Below are 22,975 nucleotides of genomic sequence, written 5' to 3' on the forward strand. Positions count from 1 at the left end.
CTAAGTCTAGAACTAAGCTTAGATCTTTAGCATCGATTCCCTGATTACTATCAGCACTTTCCAAGGCTTTGAATTTTTCCTCCAACCATTTGTACCTTTCTTCCCACTATTTTGGCAATTCTACGTTCGCCTTTCCTTCTTCATCTGCTTCGTCAAAATTGGGAATGATAGGATTAATCAGGTCATCTCCTAGGCTTAAACTTGATCCTTCTGGTAAAATCATGGGAGCTGAGACACCAGTTTGGGGCCTAATTGCAACAGATGGTCTCCTTGGGTATATTTCAGCTTGGGTTTGTACATTTGGTGGAGTGAAACCCGGAGGATATAACAGATCCTCATTACCTTCTCTAGGATTGGCCATAGGGCCCTTTCTTTTATCTACTCTCCCCGCGAGTAGATGGGTCAATTCAACCATCGCATCTTTTTGAGCCTTAATCAACTTTTCTATCATGTCTTCTTGGATTTTATCTAGTCGCTCTTGCATTTGTACTTATAACCGTTCTTGCATATCCTTTTGCATTTGCTCTAGTTTCTCTAATTTTTAGTCCATTTCCTTAGTTTTCCGACGAGTACCGTATTGATGCTTAATTGGTGAGTTTTTGTCGGTTTCCAGGTTAACTGTAATAATTTTAACCAATTAAGGTCTTTCGGTGGACTTTGATGCATATGATGCAATGTAATGCAATGAAAAAATGCGTCGATTCTAATTCAATTTCATTTAGAAAGCTTCACTTAGAAAACAAAATTCTTTACATAAAATAGATTACATATACAGTTTTGCCCTAATGCTCAGAATTTTAATTTTTCTAAATAGCGAAGCAAACTCTTTTCCTCGATCTGATTCCAACTCGTATTTTACGCTCAAAGTGTCAGCTTATACTGCCAAGGTCTGTAAGTAATCGGCTGCCTCCCGAATCTAGGCCACGGCTTCTCCCATAACGTGATCCATGTCTCTAACTAGGCTCTGATAATAGTGGGCTACTCTTTCTGACATTCTTCATTCGCTTCGAAAAATTCAACCAGCATCTCATAGTCTTGTAATGTCGCCTCTAATTCTTCTACTCTTTTCTTTGTTTCCTCAATATTGTTCAAGCCCGTTCTTAGCTCCACCGCGGTATTGCGATTTCGGTAACGATAAAGAGACCTTTCAAGTTCAGCTATTCTTGCCTTTAATTCATCCGTCTCTCTCCAACTTTCTAACAAATTCCTCTCTAAGGCATTGTTTTGTAACTGAGTCTCTTGGCATTTCTTTTCCCATCCATCAGCCTTGTTTTTTTCTTCCTAAGTCTCCTGTCGCCATTGCTCTGAAGTCTTTCCCAGCCCCACGGTTCTCATTGATACTCATCGCTTTTTGTAGTCTGTCTTTAAGCTATCTATATCCTCCTCTACTTTATTCTTCCCTTTCTTTAATTTTTCAGCTTCTAACTTTTGAATATCAGCGTCTAGCCTAAAATGCATATTTTCTTCTTCCAACCGCTCTATCTTCTTTTTGAGTTCTAAATTCTTTTTTTCAAAATCTTGTTTTATAATCTCCAACTCTGATAGGATCACTTGTAGGTACTCTTCCACTGGTCGAACACCCTCTAAGTTTAACTCCAGAATGTTATCATTAATTCTCTTACTTCGCCACTCACCGTACTCTGGAGTTGTCATCGAACCCACAGCTAGCCTTTTCATCCTTTGAATCTGATTCCAAGCCTGTGAAATTTCTTTCACCTTTTTCTTGTAATTGTCTCCTTGGTACGAGAACTCACATTGAGCTAAACCATACGTTGCCGGCACAAACTGTCTTGAATTGTATTGCCTTAGGAACAATAAAGGTGCATACCCGACGGCTCTCCAAATCCCAAGCAACGGAACCCAATCAAAGCTCCCACAACGGTAGAGAATTCCATCAGGAATCAACCAGGGAGCTCTCTATTCCACATCATCCTCTTGAAGATTTTACAGAATTACTATCCAATTTTCGTCTAATATATCGTCCCTTCTTGGCGTAGCCACTATCTCTTTTAACGGGGAGTAATGCCCAGAGAAAACTCGATACGAAACTTTGTCAACCTTCCAGAAATGACTATGGAACCAAGCTATCAACAATTGTGCACAGCCTATAAACCTGCCTTCACCAGCTCGCCTACACGCATTCAAAGATCTAAACGTTTCAGCCAAAATCGCAGGAACAGGCGTGACCTCTTTACCCAACCGATCAAAGAGATCCGAAACTGCTTCGTCAACATGCCCCAATGCTCTAGGGAAGATCACTAACCCATAGATACTCAAAGCAAACACATCGACCTTCTTTTTCCCATCCGGATGCGCTAGAATCAAGTCTCAGAAATTTTTCCATGGAATACATTTACACTCCCCCTTCTGCTTGATCCTGGTTGTGATCCACTGCTCGCTCATACCAGTAATATTCATCAGTTTCTTCCAAAATGCCGGAACATATGCGGCTCTAGAATATGCTTTATCCACATCAAGCCTCGGATAATGTAGTAAAGCCGTATATTCCTCCACCGTAGGCACCAGATCTACTCTGCCAAAAGTGAAACAGCTATATGCAGGATTCCAATATTGAGCAAGGGCCCGAAACAATTTCTCATCGACCTTGACGTCAAACAAATATGGCAAGTCTCCATAATTATAGTAGAACAACTTCTTGGTCTCATCATTCCACTTATCCCATATCTCTTTTAACTCCTGAAGGCAGTTTTGCGTCATACTAATACTAGTGTAGTCCCACAGCTCTGACACATAATCCTTAGCTAGACTATCTCCCTTTTCCAATTGCACTTTCTCTGACCATATACGGACAATGGCATTGTCCTCCACTTTATCAAGAAAGTCGTTCTCCATGACAAACTTCCTAATTTAACAATTGAACTTGAATCGACACTCTTTCGAATATGAAATGACATGCAAACATAGCAATAAAATACCATAAGTCAGTATAACATATAAACAAAGTTTGCAGCAAATACGAGAGAAACAAAAATTTATAAGGGCAATCCCTAGGGTTTGGGGGAGTTCTACCTAGGTTGGGTTCCTAGGCTATATGCGGTTTGGTTCTAATAGTCAAGGTACCCGAACCAGCGGATTCCTCGATCTTCACCCATTATAGGCTCATACAGACCGAGTTCGGTTTAGAGGAATACATTTCCCTATGGCTGCACGGAGATGAAAATCTCATGAAGACATAGGTACAGATGTATCCCGAAAGTGATTCACTATCCTGCACGGAGGTGAAAACCTCACGAAGAAGTAGCTTCTCACTCCCACTTAAAAGGGTAAGACCAAACAGTCTTTATGCAATATGATGCCAAGATATAAAACTTAATTTACAACAATCATACAACAAATGCAAATAGAGAATCGTAATTTTTCTAACTTTCAATTTTCGACAATAAGACCAAAACAATCAACCTTATGGCCTGACTCTCTTGGTGTCCCCAGTGGAGTCGCCAAGCTGTCGAAAACATTTTTTTTTATAAATAATTTTTTTAAAAAAAAAAATAGGGATTAACTTTAAAAATAAAATGGGAGTCGCCACTGATCCTTTATTGAGGTGTGATCGGTACACCTTAAAACGATTTTGGCCTACGGGATTTTAAGAAATAAGTTCGGGAGTCGATTACGTACGAGAAAGGGAGATTTTAAGGATTTTAAGAAAATAAATCCGATTCGATTCAAAAAATTCGATAAAAAATTTAAATTTTGAATTAAATAGTTCGAGTTATTTGTGTTAATTTAGTTATTCAGATCAACTCGAATAAAAAATTAAGTTTTTCGGTTTAACTCAAATATGTGTCGAAACCATTTTTTTTTTAAAATTTAGTCGTCGACTTATTAAAATGAAAAATTGGAGTCGCTACCGATCTTTTAATGGGGTGTGATCAGATCACCTTGAAAACGATTTTAGGTCTACGAACTTTGAGAAAATAGGCTCGGGAGTCGGTTACACAAGAGGAAGGGTTAGGACCCTCGTAACGCCCAAAATTGGTACCGAATTGATTGTTTAATGTCTTAGTGTCTAAATTTTGAAAAGATTTTAAAATACGTTCCCGTTATCTTGAATAAAATGAATTGGATGATGAGACTCACTTATTTCAAAGAAATAAATTGTCACACTCAGTAAGTTAGGGTGCAACATTTTAAATCCTCAAAATTAAGTTTATCTTTTGACTTTTAAAACCTACACATTTTGAGAAGGATATCTGATTATTTGGGTCAAATGAGAAAATCAAAACCCAGTAAGTTAGGATTCGATTTCACAAAATTCCTAAATATCGAACATTGCCTTTATTTCCATTTGTTAGAAGAATCCTCGTCTCGAGAGAACAACATGTCATATCCAATGCGTTAGGACACAACGTATCGAATTCCCGAGAATGAGCTTTTTATTTATGTTTTGATTAAAAAGGACATTTGGTTTCTTAGATCCCGAGGAAGATTGGAATCCAGTAAGTTAGGACACAATCTTTTCAAGGATCCCAAATTCCGAGTGTCGCATCATTTTGAAAGACTTTTGTATAAAATGATTTTGATATTTAAATGATATGAAACATAACCTTTTAAACGAATAAAATGCGATAGAATGATAATGTACGACGCGAAATGGTGATTCGCAAATTAAAATGTACACCAATGAACAATAAGCAATTAATAAACAAATACAAACAAGCATAACAATAATAATTTCATATATTATGTAAATATCAACATTAGCTAATAAGAGAAAACTGATTGAAAATCAAGCAAAAATAACACTAATGAAATATTCAAATTTAAACATAATTTAAGAAATAAATATATTATATATAAATAAATAAAAGTTAAAATAAATTTGAATAAATTAACAATATTGAAATAAATAGAAATAGATTAAAGATGTTAAAATATTTGAAAGAAATAAAATATCTATACAATAATATGAAATTAACAATAGATTATGTATGTATGTATGTATAATAATTTGATATGAAAGGTGTATACATATAATAGTATTATATAATAGCATAATATAAAAAGGTATATTCACAAATCTAAAAATATGTAATGAGTGAATTTAGAGAGAATATATTATAGAATAAAATAACACATTATAAAATTATAATATAAATATAAATAAAGCTCAAAATGATGATGTATAATAAGATAATATACAAAAATATAAGTGAAAATATGACCGAATTTACCAATAATAATAACAAATTAAATTAATAAAAAACAAATGTAAAAAAGAAGGGATTAAATAGCAATTAAACATAAATTAACAAGGAAATAATAGAATTAAAATAAAGTGGAGGACTATACTGCAATGCGTGAATTACATGGGGGCCGATTGGGAAATATCCCGCTTCCCCAAAATGCAGCGCTGCGAACGGACTAAAATGACACAAAAATAAAATACCCAGCTGAATCTAAAAGAAATAAGAAACTTGATTTTGATGCGCTATAAAAAGCGAGGGACCAAGCGCGAAAATAACCCACCAGAGGCCGAAACGCGCGGACTTGGTCTGGTTCGGGTCGGGTTGGATGCGCGGGTATGGTTTTTATGTCTAATAAGATGCCGTTTTGGGGCCACTGAGAAAGACCTCAAACGGCGTCATTTCTGACTTAATATAAAGCCAAAAAGAAACCCTAAACTAAATAGTTTTCAGCCATTTTGGATACCATAGCCGCAAGGCTCAGAGAGGAGGCCTCTCACCTTTCACCAGACTCTGATTACGGTGGAGTTAGCAGAGGCACGGCCACCAGGTAAGTCTCTCAACCTTGACTCCTCCCCCTTATTATTTCAGATATGGATATATGATAATGGAGAACATATCGAAGCAAAATAAAGAAAGGGGAAAAAATCAATAAACTTTTAGATTCACCTTAAAAAAACGATCTTTGACGCGTGTAACCCATTACAAAAGTTTCGCCTTTTGTTTTATAGGCCGAAAAAAATGAACAAAACGAAAAATGAAAATACAATTTTTGTTTTCTGCTGCGTTGTCTGCTCTGTTTGCAGGTACGACGTACAGAGTCAGGGACGTGGCATGTACGGAGGTGCATGGCGTGGCAAGGGAGCAGAGGGTGATGCTAGAAGCCGTGCAGTCATGCGGCGCCTAGGGTTTCTGCTTCTGAATTCGTTTTGGGCTTGGGTCGAATTTGGGCTAATGCTTAGGATCGGGTTAGGGTCTGCAATTGGGTTTAGTGACTGGGCTTCAACCCGCATTTGGCCCATTGTAATTGGACTTTTAACAATTTTTACTTGTTTGTTTTTTTTACTATTGTGCGCCGGGCAAATTGGGTATTACAATATGAATTACACAATTCGAGTTATCCGAAAATCCGAATAAGAAAAGGCAAAACTATGTCGTTTTGATAAATGTTTACCTACTAAGTTTAAAGTTAAAACCATTATATTGTTTATGTAGTTAAATAATATTGTATTTCATCTACTAGTTAAATAATCGATCTATGTAAATGCAACATTAAGTATAAATAATAAGATTCGTTAACTCGACTCAAAATTTTTTGACTCAATTTGATTCGATTTGAAAAAAAACTAATTTGAGTTCGGTTGCTAAAATAAGATTCGTCAACTCGGCTAATTTAAAATTTTTTTTAACTCGACCGAATACTCACCCCTACATGAAACAAATTCTTTTATGACTTGAAAGGAACTTCAAGGCAATATTTAGTATATAAGAATTTCGGAGCCACTAATATTAAGTGTTTTCAAACTAAATATCATTTAAAATCTGAAAATAACACATGTCACATTTTTCTTTTAAGACAAAAGTAGTGAAGAAACACACAGTTGAGAGATTTGAGATCTAATTTCCTTACCTGTTGACAAACATCACACATCCAAATATCTTGGGTTCAATAGAAAATAATGATTTAGAAGGAAAATGACATTATACATCCTTAACTACAAATAAGGGTCTCCGGTTTATTAGAAAACAAGTTGTGGAGACAGCATCAATCCCAAAATATTTCGGAATCTACATTTGGGGAAAAAAAAAACCATAAAAGATGTCTATCTTCTGTTCAGCGAATCCATTTTAAGGAGTATCAACACATGAAGATTAATGAATAATACCATTTTTAATCATATAATCTTTAAATAAATTGGAAAAATATTCTTTTGTGTTATTACTTTATAATATACGTACTAGAACATTGAATTGAGTTTTTATTTCAACACAAAATAGAAAACAACTCAAAACGATTTTTCATAAAATATAACCAAATAATATGAGAATAATCATCACAAAATATCAAAACCAACTTTAGATGGAATACGACAAGGACCCCATATATCGGAATAAACTAACTCAAAAGAGAATTCAGTTCGTTTTTTAAGTCTAGAGATTAAAGGAAGATAATGATATTTGACAAATTGGCACGACTCACCATCTATTGAAGACACAATCTCTTTAATGATGAAAGGTAGGATGGCCCAATTGACAATGAGTCTCAAAAGGAGTTAACACACTTGGACAAGCAATGGATCTCCACGCCTTTATATCAAGAACATAGAAACCTCCAGGTTCATGATTTTTACCAATAATCTACTTCATCGTAAGATCTTAAAAAAGACAAATGATTGAGAGAAAATGAAAAAAGAACAATTTAAGAGACAAGTAAGTTTCTTAACAAAGATTAGCTTAAACAATAAATCAAGCAAACATAATACTGAAGACAAAGGAATGGATGAGTTAGTTCATGTCTTCTCCAACAATCAAACAGTGGGAGGCCTTCTCCAACAGTCAAACATTGGAGGCCTCGAAAAAAATCTCTTGGTTACTTGAAGGGAACTCCTGGATGAGGTTCGGTATATAAGAATCATGGACACACTAATTTTAAGTGTTTCTCATATGCAGATTGGACGGGATCAAAGACTGACAGGATATCTACAACGGGATATTGTGTCTTTGTTAGAGAAAACTTAATTTCATAGAAAAGTGCATCATCAAAATAAAGAGCTATGACAATTTGTATCAACTATTAAGTGAAGTCGATTTCAAAATCACTTTGCTGGTAAAATTGTGGTGTGACAATCAAGCAACCCTTCATATATCCTTCAATCCAACATTTCATGAACTAAGTATATTGAGGTTGATTGTTATTTTATTCATGAAAAGATTCAACAAAAATTCATCTCTATAGATTATGTTAAAACCTGAAAACAACTAGGAGATATCTTTACAAAAGCTTTCAGTGTTGAGTTAATTATATTTGTAACAAGTTGGCATGATTAATATCTATGCCCCATCTTGAGGGGTGTTGTAAATGAGATATTATAGGCTTTTTAGAGTTTGTATTTACTTAGGTTTCCTTTCTTAATTAAATTCTTATAACTTATATATATATATAATATGATATAAAACTTAAGAAGTTGCACACCATTTTGTAATTTTTTATAATAAAAAAAAACAAACTTTTAATTGTCAAATATAGATTAATATAGATAATATTTTATATCAATATGGTAGAGATATCAAATCAATTTAAAAGTTTATATGCATGACAAGAACAAATATCTTGATAAATTCATCGAATGAATTATTAAAATATTAATTGTATAAAAAATTATAGAAAAATGCAAAATATAAATAAATCTCTCTCCCATATATATAGAATTGAATAATAGAAGACTTTTTTTTTCCTCTCATATTTTTTATTATATTTTGTCAATTTTAATATAGGGATAAGTTGGCAATTTGTTAACAAAACTAATGTTGAAGCACATTCAGTTCCATATTTGCATTGCTCGATTTTTTTTAAAAAACCATATTTCACACTTATGTTCAGTACACTTGAACATATTTGAATATGGGTGTGAAAATATATAACCCTTAAACATATTTGAATATGGATGAAAATATATAATCCTCAAATGACCCTTTAAATACATGAGAAAACTTAAAAACAATTCATCATACCAATGTCAAACACAGAGTCATGTCCAATGCTCACACAACAGCTCCAAACTGTGGCAATTTGTTATACAAGTGCCCTTTCTTAAGTTCAAGGTAGATGTACAAAGTAATGCTTGTTTGGTATTACAAATATGTGAAATTACATGCCAAAATACAAGAAATGACATTCTAGGCCTCTACTTGAAAACAAAAACATGAACATTGATTGCTCAGGTGAAACCGCTTTTTGATCAACAAAACAAATAGAATTCATCAATAAAATAGTAAACATAAAATTTGGGTTTAACTAGCCAAGTGACTGGGAGAGTTGTTAAACATACTGTGCCACATATATGCCCTAGAAAGCACCATTTCAAGCTCTTGATACGTCCAGTTGTGAGTTGGAAGGTGTTGAAGGAACATCACCAATTCCTGAAAATCAAGCTTCTGAAGTGTTTCTGACCACTGAAATTATATAAGAAATCAATCATCGATTAGCTTTAGTAATCATCAAGATTATGAATAATCATAAAGAAGAAAAGTTAACAAAGGCATCTAATGTAGGGGGAAAAAATCAGTTGAAAGTTTGCAAATCAGCAGCAAAGGTCATCAGCAGAGCCCGTAAGGAATAAAATGAGAAAATCTGAACAATGCAAGAAAAAGAAAAAAAAGAAGAGGGAAGTCATAGCAATCCTGGAAAGCAATCATCGATCCATTTAAGATAAAACAAGCTCTTATGCCCTATTAAGAAGGCCGTAACAGATGCTAGCTTTCAGTTTCAGTGTCATTGATCCAATAGCTACACCTTTGGTGATTGTTATGTTTTTGATCAAATATTCATTCATTTCTTTCGGATAAGAAAAAGTGTAAGTGAAGAAGACAAAAAAGACACATCTTGTTATTTGAACATTTATTGTAGTTATATCTCCTTAAGATTCCAGAAATGCACAGTCAAAGATGAAGTGAATTATATCAGTAGAAAGGAAGTAGCATGGCTCACCGTTAAAAGAAAACTGGCAAATATGTACACAAGAAAATCTGGGAGTGCATCTCCTTCAGCAAGATATGTGTCCCATAGACGGGTTACTAGATGGAAAGGAATCTGTTAAATGAAAATGATTAAAAAGAAAAGCTAATAGAGCCACAAGAAAAATTAAAAGGGCTACCAGTTTGTCAAACATAAAAAATTATTAGACAGTTTAAGTATAGGATTGGATAGATTAAACCTTACCTCACGTATCAGTAGGCAGTTGAACCAGCGAAAAGCAAATTGAAGAAATTCAAGTCCTTGGTCTTCCACATGTCTAGAAACAGGTTCTGGTACAAGTTAACAAAGTGGTTAATATGAGAAAGAAATTAGACCGTACAGAAAGGAAACAAAATTTTTAAGTTATGTTGCACCGACTATTCATTTTTCTTCAAATGCCTGTGTCAAATGCATATATGGATATGGGGATATGAGTATGACCCTCCAAGGATCCTTCAAATACATGAAAAAATCAGAAAAAATTCAACATTCGCATGTCAAACGAAGACCCATATCCAACACTCATATCCGAGTCCGAGTACCAGATTTTAAGTAAATAAAGGAATTACACAACATAAAGACATGCATGCTCAAACACACACAAACTCACTAAAACCTATTCCCTTTCTCTATATCAGTAAGAAAATAGGGGGGCCTGCACAAACACATCCTTTAGCTTTCTATATAACCATTACTAAAATATCTGCACATAAATGAAAGCTTAAATTTCGTACAAGGTGGTTGAGTTCATGAATAAAAAAGAATGCAAGGGAGAGAACTGATTGCCCCTAAAGAGTTTACCATCAATTCGCCTAACCAATTCCTTCAGCTTAAATACAAGCCTCTGGATTCCTGGTTGAGCAAATGTGTAATGGTCTTGCATGCCATCAAGCAACTGTGACAAGCACCAATAACAGTCGGCTTCTATGTTGGAGATGTTCGCTGAAGATAATTCAGAGATTGACCAACTATCTATGCTCCCATCTAAGTACTCTGATAAGAAGACAACTAGAAAGGGTGTAACTAGATCATTTATCCCCTGCACATATCCACTAGCAGGATGCCGAATGGCCCTATACATGAAGTTGAAGAAAAAAATCATTACCCCGTAACAACAAATGGGATCTCACAGCATCTTGATTCCAAACATTACGTGTTATAAGAAGTCATCAATAAATTTGAACTCGCTAATGTAAATAATTTCTTACCATGTATAAAGAATGCGCTCCAAGGATTTTTGAACTTGTGCTTGCTGAAAGAAGGCAACATCAGGTACCGTTCTAGGACAATCAACAGCAATCTAATGAACAGAATAAAGGAAATTGTTAATAATCGGGCATAGAAGGCTGATATCAGACTCGGGGAATTCAGAATGGGCTAAAGGTACCTGGCGAAGCATATTGATCTCATCATCTGAACGTTCAGTATCCGGAATGTCATAAAATTGAGCAACACAATCAAGATATTCAAGGCGTTTCCTCCTTAGAACTCCCTCCCTTCTATCTGAATTAGGTGGTGCATATCCCTGTTGTCAGTTCATACTTTAATTTCAAACAAGCAAACAAAATATAATTAAGATAACCATGCCTATTAAATGACTCATTAGTCAAGCATGAATATAAAATATTAGACATATATGTTCTTCCATGCATGCTCTAAACAGTGGCCCGATTGGTTTCATTAATTGGATAGAAAGGCATGAAGCTATGCAACAAAGAGAAAACCAACTCCCTTAAGAGACATCGCATTCCAGAATAACAAACTAAAACCAATACCTCCTAAAAAAGAAGAATTTGACATCAAAGGCGTGCTTGGTTGAGTAGAAAAGTGGAAAGAGGGACTGGAAAAGCATAAAGAAATAAATTTTGGGAGTGCCTAGTAAGAAAGAGAATTAAGAGGAAAGAAAATAAGAGAAATGACCACTTTTCATCATAATGCATAAGAACAAATCATTCCAAATTGGAATGATAAGAGGAGAGAAATGAGAGAGGTGTAAGTTATTTCAAAATTATGGATTTTTCAAAAGTTTTATTTTCTTTCCTCCCATATTTCAACTCTACCAAGCAATGAGTGGAAAGAAAATTACTTTTTCTTATTTTTTTCACCTTTTCTACCAAGCACATCAATGGAAAGAAAAAATATATATTTTCTATGTTTCTATTTTTTCTATTCCTTCAATTTCCATCTTCCCAATTTTCTTTCCACTCTACCAAGCAAAGCCTAAAAGCAGCCTAGTGTCTTGCGATCATTTTACAGTAGCAATTTATCAGACTAGGATGCAGCAATTTGTTATAAAACTTCAAAAGCACAACTTTTGAGGATTATACAGGGACTGTTTCTTTGGAGGATTCACAAAATGGATCATTAATGGTGGCAACTGGCAAGTAAAAGAAAACCATTAGTATCATTTCAACCCTAATGGGACAACATAAGAAATAGCAGCCTTTGCAGAAAAGAAGATGAACAAATTAGTTAATATACAGTGCCAGTCCTCCAAGTGCCTAAAACTAATAGTTTCATTAGATCATCAAGCATACCAGAAGAAGTCTCCATACATCAGGACGCATGTAAGGTGGAACACCACTCCAAGCTAATTCACGTAACCTCTCTGCACAAGGAAATCATGATCAAGTCAAACTATAATTCTACTCATAAAAAGTTTGTTAAACTAGAGGTCGGAAAAGTAAGGGAACGGAAAAGACTAGGTTCTCTATCAAACTCAGAAAGTGACAATGTGCAGCATGAAAATATTCGCTATACAATTAACACGGATAAAAGTGCATATAGGATAACAAAAATCAGAATCAGTAGGGCCTATACATTAGAATGCAGATTGAAGATGTCAGGCCAATGTAGAATTTTGTTTCTTTCTGATATGATGGGAAAAGTGGGCATATTAACACCAAAGCAATATTTTGTTTCTCTCTAATATGATAAGAAAATTGAACATATGTGATCTCATATCTTGTTGGTACTAGTAATATGTGAATCCTATTGTTTAAATGCAACAGAAACCGAATTTGTTCACAGTATCTGTTGTTGTGACTGTTTCAAGAAATGAAATAGTTTCGAACAATTTTTAGCAATATAAACACCATAATGGGTCAAAACATGCAAGAGAAAGGAGAATACAATTTGATAAAGGAGCGAGTACAGTGTCATCAACATTTAGATTTAGCATCTATAGATTACAAGCAGTCCCAAAGTATTATTAACGTGTACAGAACTACATATACTAATAGCATCATGCTATCACAAACTTTATATATCTCTTAATGTCACCATGCCATCTCCAATTGACAACAAACAAGCAGGTGTCTACTTTTGAATATGCTTCTCTACTACATAACATATTTTGCAATAAAAAATTAAGAACATTTAGCTCTATTTTTTGAGCTAGACAAAGCAGCAGTAGAGCTTACTTCAACTTCGCTCTATATTATTTCTAGAATGGCTCTACTCAAGTAACACCGCTCGTAAAAGTTTCAGCAGAGTTACAGACTCTAAATCATCCTGAAGCAACAAAATAGACATAGTACCTACTACGATCATTTGCCCTGAGAGCTCTTTAGTGAACTTCAAAACCCTTGCAGAATCTGTAGATCTTGCACCCATCACAGACTTGACTTCTCTAGCAGAGGTCTCAATGTTTGAGGCTGAAGATCTTAACTTATTAACAGTTGCATTACTATCTGAGTTATTTGTATTTCTGACCCCTCCCTATATGAAACAAAAGTTTTTCAGTTAAATAACCTTACGAATTTTTAAAGAACTTCAAAACGACGCACTAGTAATACAATAATTATTTTTGGTACTGTAGTAATAGAATAACTATCACACACAATAGATATTCACTCTCAACATCACCTCCATGTATTTGTCCGCGTCATTACTCCTTGCAGCGTCATTCTGAGAATAGCTTCTTTGATAACTGGGAGATTGATGCTGTATGCCTGAATTGTCGAATAATTCCAACCTTCTAGTCAATAATACTTTACCAGGAATGCTGCGACCCTTAAGCAACCTTAATAAAAGGCAAAATAGAAAATTATTATTTGCATTCAAGGCAATAATTGCGAGAGAAGTAAGCTCATGAAGCAAAGAAAAAATGGGTGAACACTCCACAGACACAACAGTGGACTAGTTACGCAATATATAAATAAATATTCAGATAAAGGTATGTTCTAAATTGAAAAAAATGGTAAACACAATATTTGCATTTGAATTAAAAAAGAGAGAGAGAGAGAGAGAGAGAGTAGAAAACAACAAGAATTTCATAACACTAATAAAAGCCACATGGAGGAGCAAATAAAGGTGACATAACAAGACAGGCCAACCTTACCGAAGAGGAAACTTTTTTTAGTTCGACCTCTTTATGAATTACACTCAAGAGAGATTCCCATTAAGCAAAACAACATTGCAGCCAATTGGTATTAAGAAATCCAAGCTCATTAATCAGCATATCAAGAAACACATGGTAACATCCTTTATGAATTTGCCAAGTGCATAACCGCCTTTATTATCAGGAAAAACCAAGCTAACGAAATGGAATAACCTTTTCTTAACCCTTGTAACAAGGTCATAATCAAATTAGACAATACGCCAAAATCAAGGCATTTTGAGATAAAAAAGATATTAAACACACAGAATTATCATCTATGATAAATAGAAACTGTGATAATGTCGTCAAGCAGAACTCGAGAGATCTGAATTTAATGTCCGAAAGGGTCCTTAAATCTAAGTACAAAACTCAACAATTCATACCCAACAAACAGAAACGGAAATATTCGACAAATCAAAGTTTCTCCTTGAAGAGGAAAATTCTTCTATATGACTAGAGAACTTGAATTGAAATTCGAAAGATCCGAACATATCCCTCAAAAGGGTATCTAAATCCAATGACAAAAAATACAAGTAGAAGAATCCAGATTCAAAATCATTGAGAAAAGAGAGAGAGAGAGAGGGAGAGAAAACAAAAACAGAGAATTAAAGGAAGAAAGAAAGAAAGAGGAATGGGGAAATTGAATAAAGTGAAAAGGAGGTACCCTTGGACATTTCTGAGGGTTTGGTTGAATCTGGAATCAAGGCTTTCTTTCTTAGGCTGATGATCTTCCCCCTGGGTGTTGTTGTTCATGGTTTTGTTGTTAAGCGTTGCTATGGAAAGAGCATGCTCTGTTTTACTGTTTTTCCTTCGTTTGTGGCTCTCTTTTTCACTTTTACTACTAATTCTTCTTGTTTGTTACTCCTTTTTCTTCTTTGAATCTCATGTTTTTCCCCATGAAAAGAAGCTCCAGAAAACATGCAGCACTAAGATTACCTAACATTCATTAACATCAAATATAATATTTCTCCCCCAAAAAAAAACCAGCAAATAATCTATATTGAATGGAATTAATTAATTATAATATCTAAATCCAACAAAAACATAATACGTATTTATGAGATTCAGATTTACACTCTCCAACTTCATCTATTCAATACAGTAATATATTTCTCTTTTTATTGCAATTTTTGCATATATGTCTCTGGCGATTAACCAATAACCTATAGAACCCATCACTTGGTTCAAATCTCAAGGAAGGAAGTAGTAAACTTTTATTTGGGCCCTCATTGTCATGGGTTGGACGATGCCATTGCCAAGCCCAGAGCAATAGCCATCTTTAACTTTATTAATCTATATATAGTTTTAGACTGGGTATTAGTGGGGGGTGAAAATGGAGGCAAGCTTTGCTAGAGAAAATACAAAACCAGTTAATCAACTGCTTACTATATATTTATTATACACATTTGGATTTCAACAAGCATTTCATATATTGAAATTCGAATTTCAGATATGTTAAACCACACCTTTAAAAATTATTACATAAATCAATTGGATTAAATCTGGATAGGACAAATGCCCTTTGCTACCCCTCTTAAGAATTTCTATTGCTCCCCCTTAACATTTACAAACCTATATAAAAACATATATATTAATTTATTAATTACAATCCATGCTCACATCTTCCAAGCCCTCTTTTTTTCCCCTCAAACTAGTTATAACCATTCAAGAATCAAGATCAAAGTATCCTTGAGCTGAGAAGACATTTATTTTGGAACACCATGGAAACCAAATGGAGTAACACATCAATGCGAAAAAAGGCTTCTTTCAGATAATTACATCTTCCATTGTAAGAACTAGAAGCTGGATAGAGTTCAAGGAACCATTATGAAGGCCGGTGATTGCATCCTGAGCATCGACATATTGGCTATTAGCTTCCCCCCAAAAAGCAATTGCTACCACCAGAACTGCCAATAGCACATGGCACATCACGAACTTGAAACTTCACGTTATGTGTTCCGACAAACTCCATAACTTCCAGACACTCCTGTAAATCCGAGTCACTAACCAACATTACCCATTCCTCTTCATCGTCTAAATACTTGAGTTGGAATGTCCCAGTTTGAAGTTTAAACCTTCTTGCAATTTCTTCATATAGTTCAAAGCACCCAGCAGATGGCTCGAACTTAAAACGGACAGTATCATCTTTGTAGGTAGCTTTTACAGTAATTTTTGAGCTGCTATCAACACAGATTGTCTTCATTTCAAATTCTTTGCCTCATCAAAACTTTGAGAGCTTGATGAACTTCCATGTGATATTGAACCAGAGCCATCTGAAGAGTCTGTCATACTTGAATAAGTTGGTTGGTGGTTGTGCTCAGCATTCCCATCATCAGCCTCCATTCTGATATTGATCTCATCGTCAGCATTTTCTGGACAAGTCCGATCTGCAGTGCGAACACTAGCTGCCTGGAATGAACCTGCATCTAGAGAAACTGACTTAGAGTCATCATTACAATCAATACAAGGGACACCAGATTGCTTTACTTCTTCACAGGTACTTGGAACAAGCACACTCCTTGCAGCCATGTTGTTGTTTCCACCGAAAGAACACTCATCTTCTTCCAATTTAACAACTGAATTTTCTTCATCAGGGCAAGATTCTAGTGATGCAGCTGATGATTTCTCCAGATCCAAAGGTTCAGAAATTCGGATGGGAAGGTTCTTATTGGAGAGAACTACTGTTTTCTGGGTATCAACTTCTTGCATGACAGTACCTGCTGCAATAAACTCTCCTGTGGTTGGATCAAATTTCAATCCTCCTTGTACAGAGTCAAGAACAGTTTGTATTTTTCTTAATGATCTATTCACTTTGTTAATCTTGCGAGAGGGCCATCTTGGGATCCCAAGTTGTCTGCAAATCCTTTTCAGTGTAGTGGGGCAAACTACAAGGAAAATAGAATCAAAGGTCAATCAAGATTAAAGTACCTTGGTATGAACCAGATTCACCCTACTGCTTGAAAATGATATTCTTCTAACACTTGCATATGTTCATTAGACCACTTTTAATAACTATTTTCTAGAGCATATAGACTCAACTATAAAATACAAGGTCTAGTATCACAAGGCCTTAATAAATAAACAACACTTCAGCCATAATTTGATTCAAAGAATCTCTTATCTATAAAAATATTAAGCTCAAATACTACTTTACACAATATCTTAGGTTTTTGGAGGTTTTCAATGTCAATGTTACTCTTGCTCTTTTTTTTTTCTTGAAGTGTCTGTGTCCAATGCATATCATATTTGAACATGAGTATAGGAATATGACCCTTCAAAGATCCTCTAAATACAAAGGAAAAACATAGAAAAATTGAACATACCTTTGGTGGACATATATACATATCTAACACTCATACCAAGGTCCAAAACATAGCTAAAGGTTATTAAAAACTTAGAATCTTGTCCATCGACCCACTTTCAGAAGAAGACAAGATTGAAAAGTAAGTTGTTAAAATAATAATACTGAACCATATCAAAAATCTTCTAAGAAGCTTATGTATTTAAAGAAGCTAAAAATGCAATCTCACAGAATATATCAACTTATATTTAATGCTTCTATATAAAGAAAGTCTTTCTGCAAAAGTAGGATGAGCTCATTTTATGCAGTAAACAAAAAACATAAAAACTTTTACTGAAACAAGACCAGAACCAACAATATAGTAACCTTATGGTGCATATAAACTTGTAACATCAAGGCTTACCACCAAGGCTTTTTGCAGCATCCTTCAGACTCCCTGAGAAATACGGCTGAAGAACACTCAAGGTCACATTCTTTTCCGCTGTACTTCTCTTCTTCTCTATCTGCTTTCGTGGTCCACTCATTGCCTATAAATATATACTAAGATATTACTTAACCACATAAGATTGTCCACAACAGCCACTAAGATATTGAACATCACAGGTACTAAATAAAGAAAATAAGTTGAATATACATACATAAAAGGACTCATACAAATTAATCATAGTAAATGATATTAAAACAGGAAACTTGACCGCATTTTTTTTCCTACAATAAGAGCTTGAAGACTTCCTAAGCTCAAGGTGAGTATAAAAAGGCAAGCTCATGAGACATGCTAATGGTACTAGCTTAACATATTGCCGATGCTTCAATTTCAATGAGACAGCCACTCTTTGTTACTAGTAAACATAAGTATCTTATTACAGGAAAAAGATAGTATCTTATTTAACATTTAACTCAACATGTATCAGAAAAATGGATCTCAGATCATGAAGTTCCTTTGTCTCAATGCATCTTTCAAATCAAATTTCCAGACTTCTTTCATTCATATACAATCAGCGAAGGATCCCTTTCAAGCGTTTCACAAGTCAAGTACTGAAGTCATTGATCAAAAGGTAAAGAACATTCAACACGGCACCTGTTCACGAGGACCGTCAGCTTCCTTTCCATCACTTTTTGCAGTAGATACATGCAAGGTAACTCTATCATTAGAGTTCATTTCACTATCAGCAGATAATTCTGTTTCCGAGACCCTCCTAGATATAGACAATGAGGGGGAGTCTGAGAGTTTTCCCCTCTGAATCTCAATTTTTGACCCTTCATCGATTTCCACATCCGAAACTGTCCTCAAACTCCTACAGATTCGTTGCATGGTACCTGAGAGGTTATTCAGCAAGAGTTGCTGTTCTGAACTTCCTTTTAAGTTAATTGGAAGAAAAAGCTCCAGTATATAATCATTATCACCAGTGTAGGTGCTCCTCAACCTGATTGCAACCGCAGCATTCAGGTTACATTTGCGTGCATGATGAACAAGCGGATAATCACTAATGTCATACGTCTTCACATCGGTAGAGAAGAATGGATGATTGGACCGAAGCACTTTTCCAGCTATGCCTTGTCCTTCTTCAAGATAGTGTTCCATACATGCATGCACAAAATCCTGCATCCCTCTTTCATTAACATAACAGGCTGTATTTTCAACACATAAGACGTGCTTCCCGTCCCAACGTCTATTACCCTCTCCACCACCTACTTTTAAAATTTCATCCACAGCTTCCTCGGTGTAATAACAAGGAATCCATGTTAGAGCCAACGGCAATCTATGCGCATGACACACAGCACGTAAAACATCAGTTATTTCAGCTAAAGCAGCTCTCTGACTCCCTGATAGGCACTGAGGAAAAAGATTTAAAGAAGAGACCTTAGAGGAAAGATACAGTACCAAACTATTTATTCAGTTAACCAGGAAGAGAAAAAACCAGTTCTTGTATATATATATATATATATATACCTTTATATATATACACACACACAATTCAACATAATAATAAAAAAACCGCCTTTCCTGTAACTGCTGAAGTGAAATGCATACAAAGTTTTAATGTACCTGAGGAAGAGGTTGAGGAGGAGCAATGGTTCTTAAATTAACGGCCTGCACATGATAGGGTACAAGATAAATTTCATGATATCAGCCATAACATATATGATATTTCTTGCTTTTATAGTTTATGTCTGTGTGGACGTCATATTTATCAAGTTTGTTTTCTTTTCTAAAAGTGAAAATATGATATTAAGTAGATAACATATACTATCAAAACCTTTCAGCTATGAACAATAGCACGGCGCCTAAAGGTTGAATCTTAATGTTAGCTATAAATTTTATCTTACATTTTTAAAATTGTTAAACCAACTTTTAGCATTAATAATGCCAAACCCACCCATGCAAGAGAACAGAAGAAGTTTTCTGTCATTAACTAAGCTCCAGAGTTTCCATTTACAAACATTATAGTATTCAGAGAACGCTGTGCAAGAGTTTCTAGCAGAAAATACATTCTTGTTCAGCAGTATATGAGTTATTTTGAAATAATATGCGAAGACAGTAATATTTTGTTGCAAAAAACTGAAAATATGGCTTAGCAAGAGATGTGCAATGGACAAAACAACTCTGGCAAATTATTAGTCAGTAATATTTTACTTTCTTGTTATGTCATCCACAAAAAAGGAGTTTAAGTTTAAATGAGTTATGGATAGCCAAGTGAGTAATATGGATATGTTTGGAGAGTTACAAGGAACAGAAAACAGAAGTTCAGACCTATGTTACACAGACTCGGGTGTTACTGTGGAGTACATGTATGTGTCTAACACTAGTTTTTCTAAGTTCTACCATATACTTGCAGGATATTTGGAAATTCATCTCCCCATGCTCTTGTCCGGATATGCGTTGGAAACGGGGATTTCATACATTTCAGAAAAATTGAAGAGCTAACATAGGTTCAGAACCAAAAACACAAACTTTACAGAAATATAAATAATAGATACTAACCTGGAGTGCAAGGGAGACAGTTTTCATTTCTGAATCAAAATTGGGTTTCTCTTTCATAGTGACAAGTTCCAGCACAGCACAACAAGACATCTCAGGAGGTTCAAAAATTGGCAAGGCGATGGAACCACGGACTTTGTAATTGACTGCATGTGTAAACCGCAAGTACTCACCCTTACTGTAATGGATGACATCGGAAGTCCACTCAGGAACTCTAGAGATAAAAACACGACCAGGAAGACCAGGGAAAGAACCCGGTTTTTGTTCTGCAGAGAAGATATATGTCCTCGAAACTTCACGATAACCTGAAAGCATCTGATCAAGCAAATAGGGCTGTTCAGAAGTAGTCAGCATATACTGATCTCCATGCTTAATTGGAACCCAAACTTGTGCCAAAATGCCCCCTCCAGAAGACTCCTTAAGCAAGGACAGTGCTCTAAGCATCTTCTCATCAAGTGATGGTCCAGTTGGCCCAGAAACCAATGTATTAGGCAAATTTGAAGAACCCAATTCTGCATCAGAAGGAACCACTGGATTACCAATGTGTGTACTTGTTTGCTGGATCACCATTTTGTCCCCACAATTATAAGAACCATCCATGCCATTCAATGCATCAGCAGCTTCAACAAAGGTACCAGAACTTTGTCCTGTAATAGGTAACAAATCGAAAGAGGCATACGGCAAGGATGGAAAGGAGGATAAACTAAAGGAAGCAAACATCTGATCTGTAGCCGAAGGGCTATTAAACCACCCAGCATAAGAATCAAAGTTCATGAGCTCTGAAAAGTTAAAAGGATCCTCTGAAAGTGAATTCTTTGTACTTCCAGTGCCACCAAAACCCTCCATCTGAGCTCTTGGAGGAACCGAACTATTATTCCCCTTTTCTTTAGATGAAAAGGGGGATTCCATTTTTTTCATAAAACAAACTAAACAACCCCACTTTTCACCTCAAATCAGCAAATGCTAGAGCTCTATGGAAAAGCTTCCACTTAGCCTAACACTTTTATCTTAAACAGTTAAACCCAAATCTGCTTCCCAAACCCCAGGAATTTCCCCCCATCAACTTCATGTATCCTTCCACCATTTCAAAACTAAACTCAATTGTGTCAAAAAACAGAGTTACACAAAGCCAAACTGCTCCTAACCTGGAGAACCCACAAAGAAACATTAAACTTCATCTCTATGCTATATATTATACATATGTATAATTGTATATAATCCAAAAATGGGTGCACATATATAATATACACTTTTTCTTTTTTTCTTTTCAAAGGCACGTAAACAATTATAGTTCGTAATAGTAGTGATATAATGCTCAGAGTGGGGGAAAAGATAAAAACCAAAATCTCAAGCCCCCGCAAATCACTACAAGAGAAGTCCACTGCTCTCAATCAACATTAACCCACAAAACCCACCTCAGATTCATCTTCTTATACACAAAAATATCAAAAATTCTAAATGAAAAAGTACATATGCTAATAAAAAGAAAATAAAATATTAATAAACAACGATAAGAAATTTCCAAAATTGGCACCTCTTTTTCCTTTTATTAGATTCAACTGAAATGAATTGGACAAGAAATGGAAGACCAATACTTTTTTACCCTTTACCTATAAAATCTGAATCTCCTTGAAATTCTGTAAATAAATAATAAAAAAACCCAGAAATCTAGAGGGAGAAGTTACTATAAAAGGGAATCTTGGTAACTGGAATAAGGGATTATTAAGGCGTGGAAGAGAAAAAGAGGTAGTTCCTCGATACTTACTAAAAATGGAAAGTTTTCTTTGGATTGGTCGTTCTTTTTGGAGCAGTTAACTATGAGAACTGAATACCTGTAGATGCATCTGATGTCTGAAAATCTTGTATTTTTTCACTCTCCTTTTTTTTATATAGATTTTTGATTCGGGAAAAATGGAAAACATGAATAATCAATCAAATTTTATTTGGGTAAATTGTACTAGTAGTCACTCAACTATTAGTAAATTTCTTTTTTGACACTCAATTATGAAAAGTTACAAAATGGTCACCCAATTATTAGTAAATTTCTTTTTTAGTCACTCAATTATTAAAAGTTATAAAATTTTTACTCTAAATATTTACTGTATTTTTTTTTATTAGCGGACTAACGATAACAATTTTTAAAATTAACATAATAATAATTTTAATCTTCAAAATTTTTAAATTATATGATAAATATAATACGCTAAATATGAAACGATTACATATGAGACAAATAATATACCAAAAAAATCTAACAACGCAAACCAGATGAATATACACATATATCAAGTTTTTATAATACAAATTATTAACTTATCAAAATTTTATATAAATATAAAACAACTTACATGTAATTATAATATAAAATATAAAT

General features: G+C 34.7%; 3 protein-coding genes across 3 annotated transcripts; all 3 read right to left on the reverse strand.

The window, feature by feature from the left end:
* Nucleotides 1-1,341: 1,341 nt before the first annotated feature.
* Nucleotides 1,342-2,853, reverse strand: LOC107915396 (uncharacterized). Its single transcript, XM_016844559.2, has 3 exons — nucleotides 2,406-2,853; nucleotides 2,059-2,315; nucleotides 1,342-1,917 (listed from the first exon to the last, which is right to left on the reverse strand). The coding sequence occupies exons 1-3, from the start codon at nucleotides 2,851-2,853 to the stop codon at nucleotides 1,342-1,344; spliced, it is 1,281 nt and encodes a 426-aa protein (XP_016700048.2).
* A 6,103-nt stretch (nucleotides 2,854-8,956) lies between these two features.
* LOC107914634 (GTPase-activating protein GYP1) lies at nucleotides 8,957-15,583 on the reverse strand. The gene is made up of 10 exons (XM_016843592.2): nucleotides 14,985-15,583; nucleotides 13,807-13,963; nucleotides 13,479-13,659; nucleotides 12,477-12,547; nucleotides 11,327-11,464; nucleotides 11,148-11,239; nucleotides 10,741-11,012; nucleotides 10,144-10,229; nucleotides 9,913-10,014; nucleotides 8,957-9,377 (listed from the first exon to the last, which is right to left on the reverse strand). The coding sequence occupies exons 1-10, from the start codon at nucleotides 15,071-15,073 to the stop codon at nucleotides 9,216-9,218; spliced, it is 1,350 nt and encodes a 449-aa protein (XP_016699081.2). The 5' UTR covers nucleotides 15,074-15,583; the 3' UTR covers nucleotides 8,957-9,215.
* A 148-nt stretch (nucleotides 15,584-15,731) lies between these two features.
* Nucleotides 15,732-22,458, reverse strand: LOC107914635 (protein NLP9). Its single transcript, XM_041102200.1, is given in 6 exon segments — nucleotides 15,732-16,526; nucleotides 16,529-17,205; nucleotides 18,025-18,148; nucleotides 18,700-19,455; nucleotides 19,669-19,713; nucleotides 20,605-22,458. Coding segments are annotated over 6 exon segments (2,853 nt in total). The 5' UTR covers nucleotides 21,520-22,458; the 3' UTR covers nucleotides 15,732-16,190.
* Nucleotides 22,459-22,975: the final 517 nt, after the last annotated feature.

This window comes from Gossypium hirsutum, chromosome D10, assembly GCF_007990345.1.
Source record: "Gossypium hirsutum isolate 1008001.06 chromosome D10, Gossypium_hirsutum_v2.1, whole genome shotgun sequence".
In the NCBI taxonomy this organism is placed as follows: domain Eukaryota; kingdom Viridiplantae; phylum Streptophyta; class Magnoliopsida; order Malvales; family Malvaceae; genus Gossypium; species Gossypium hirsutum.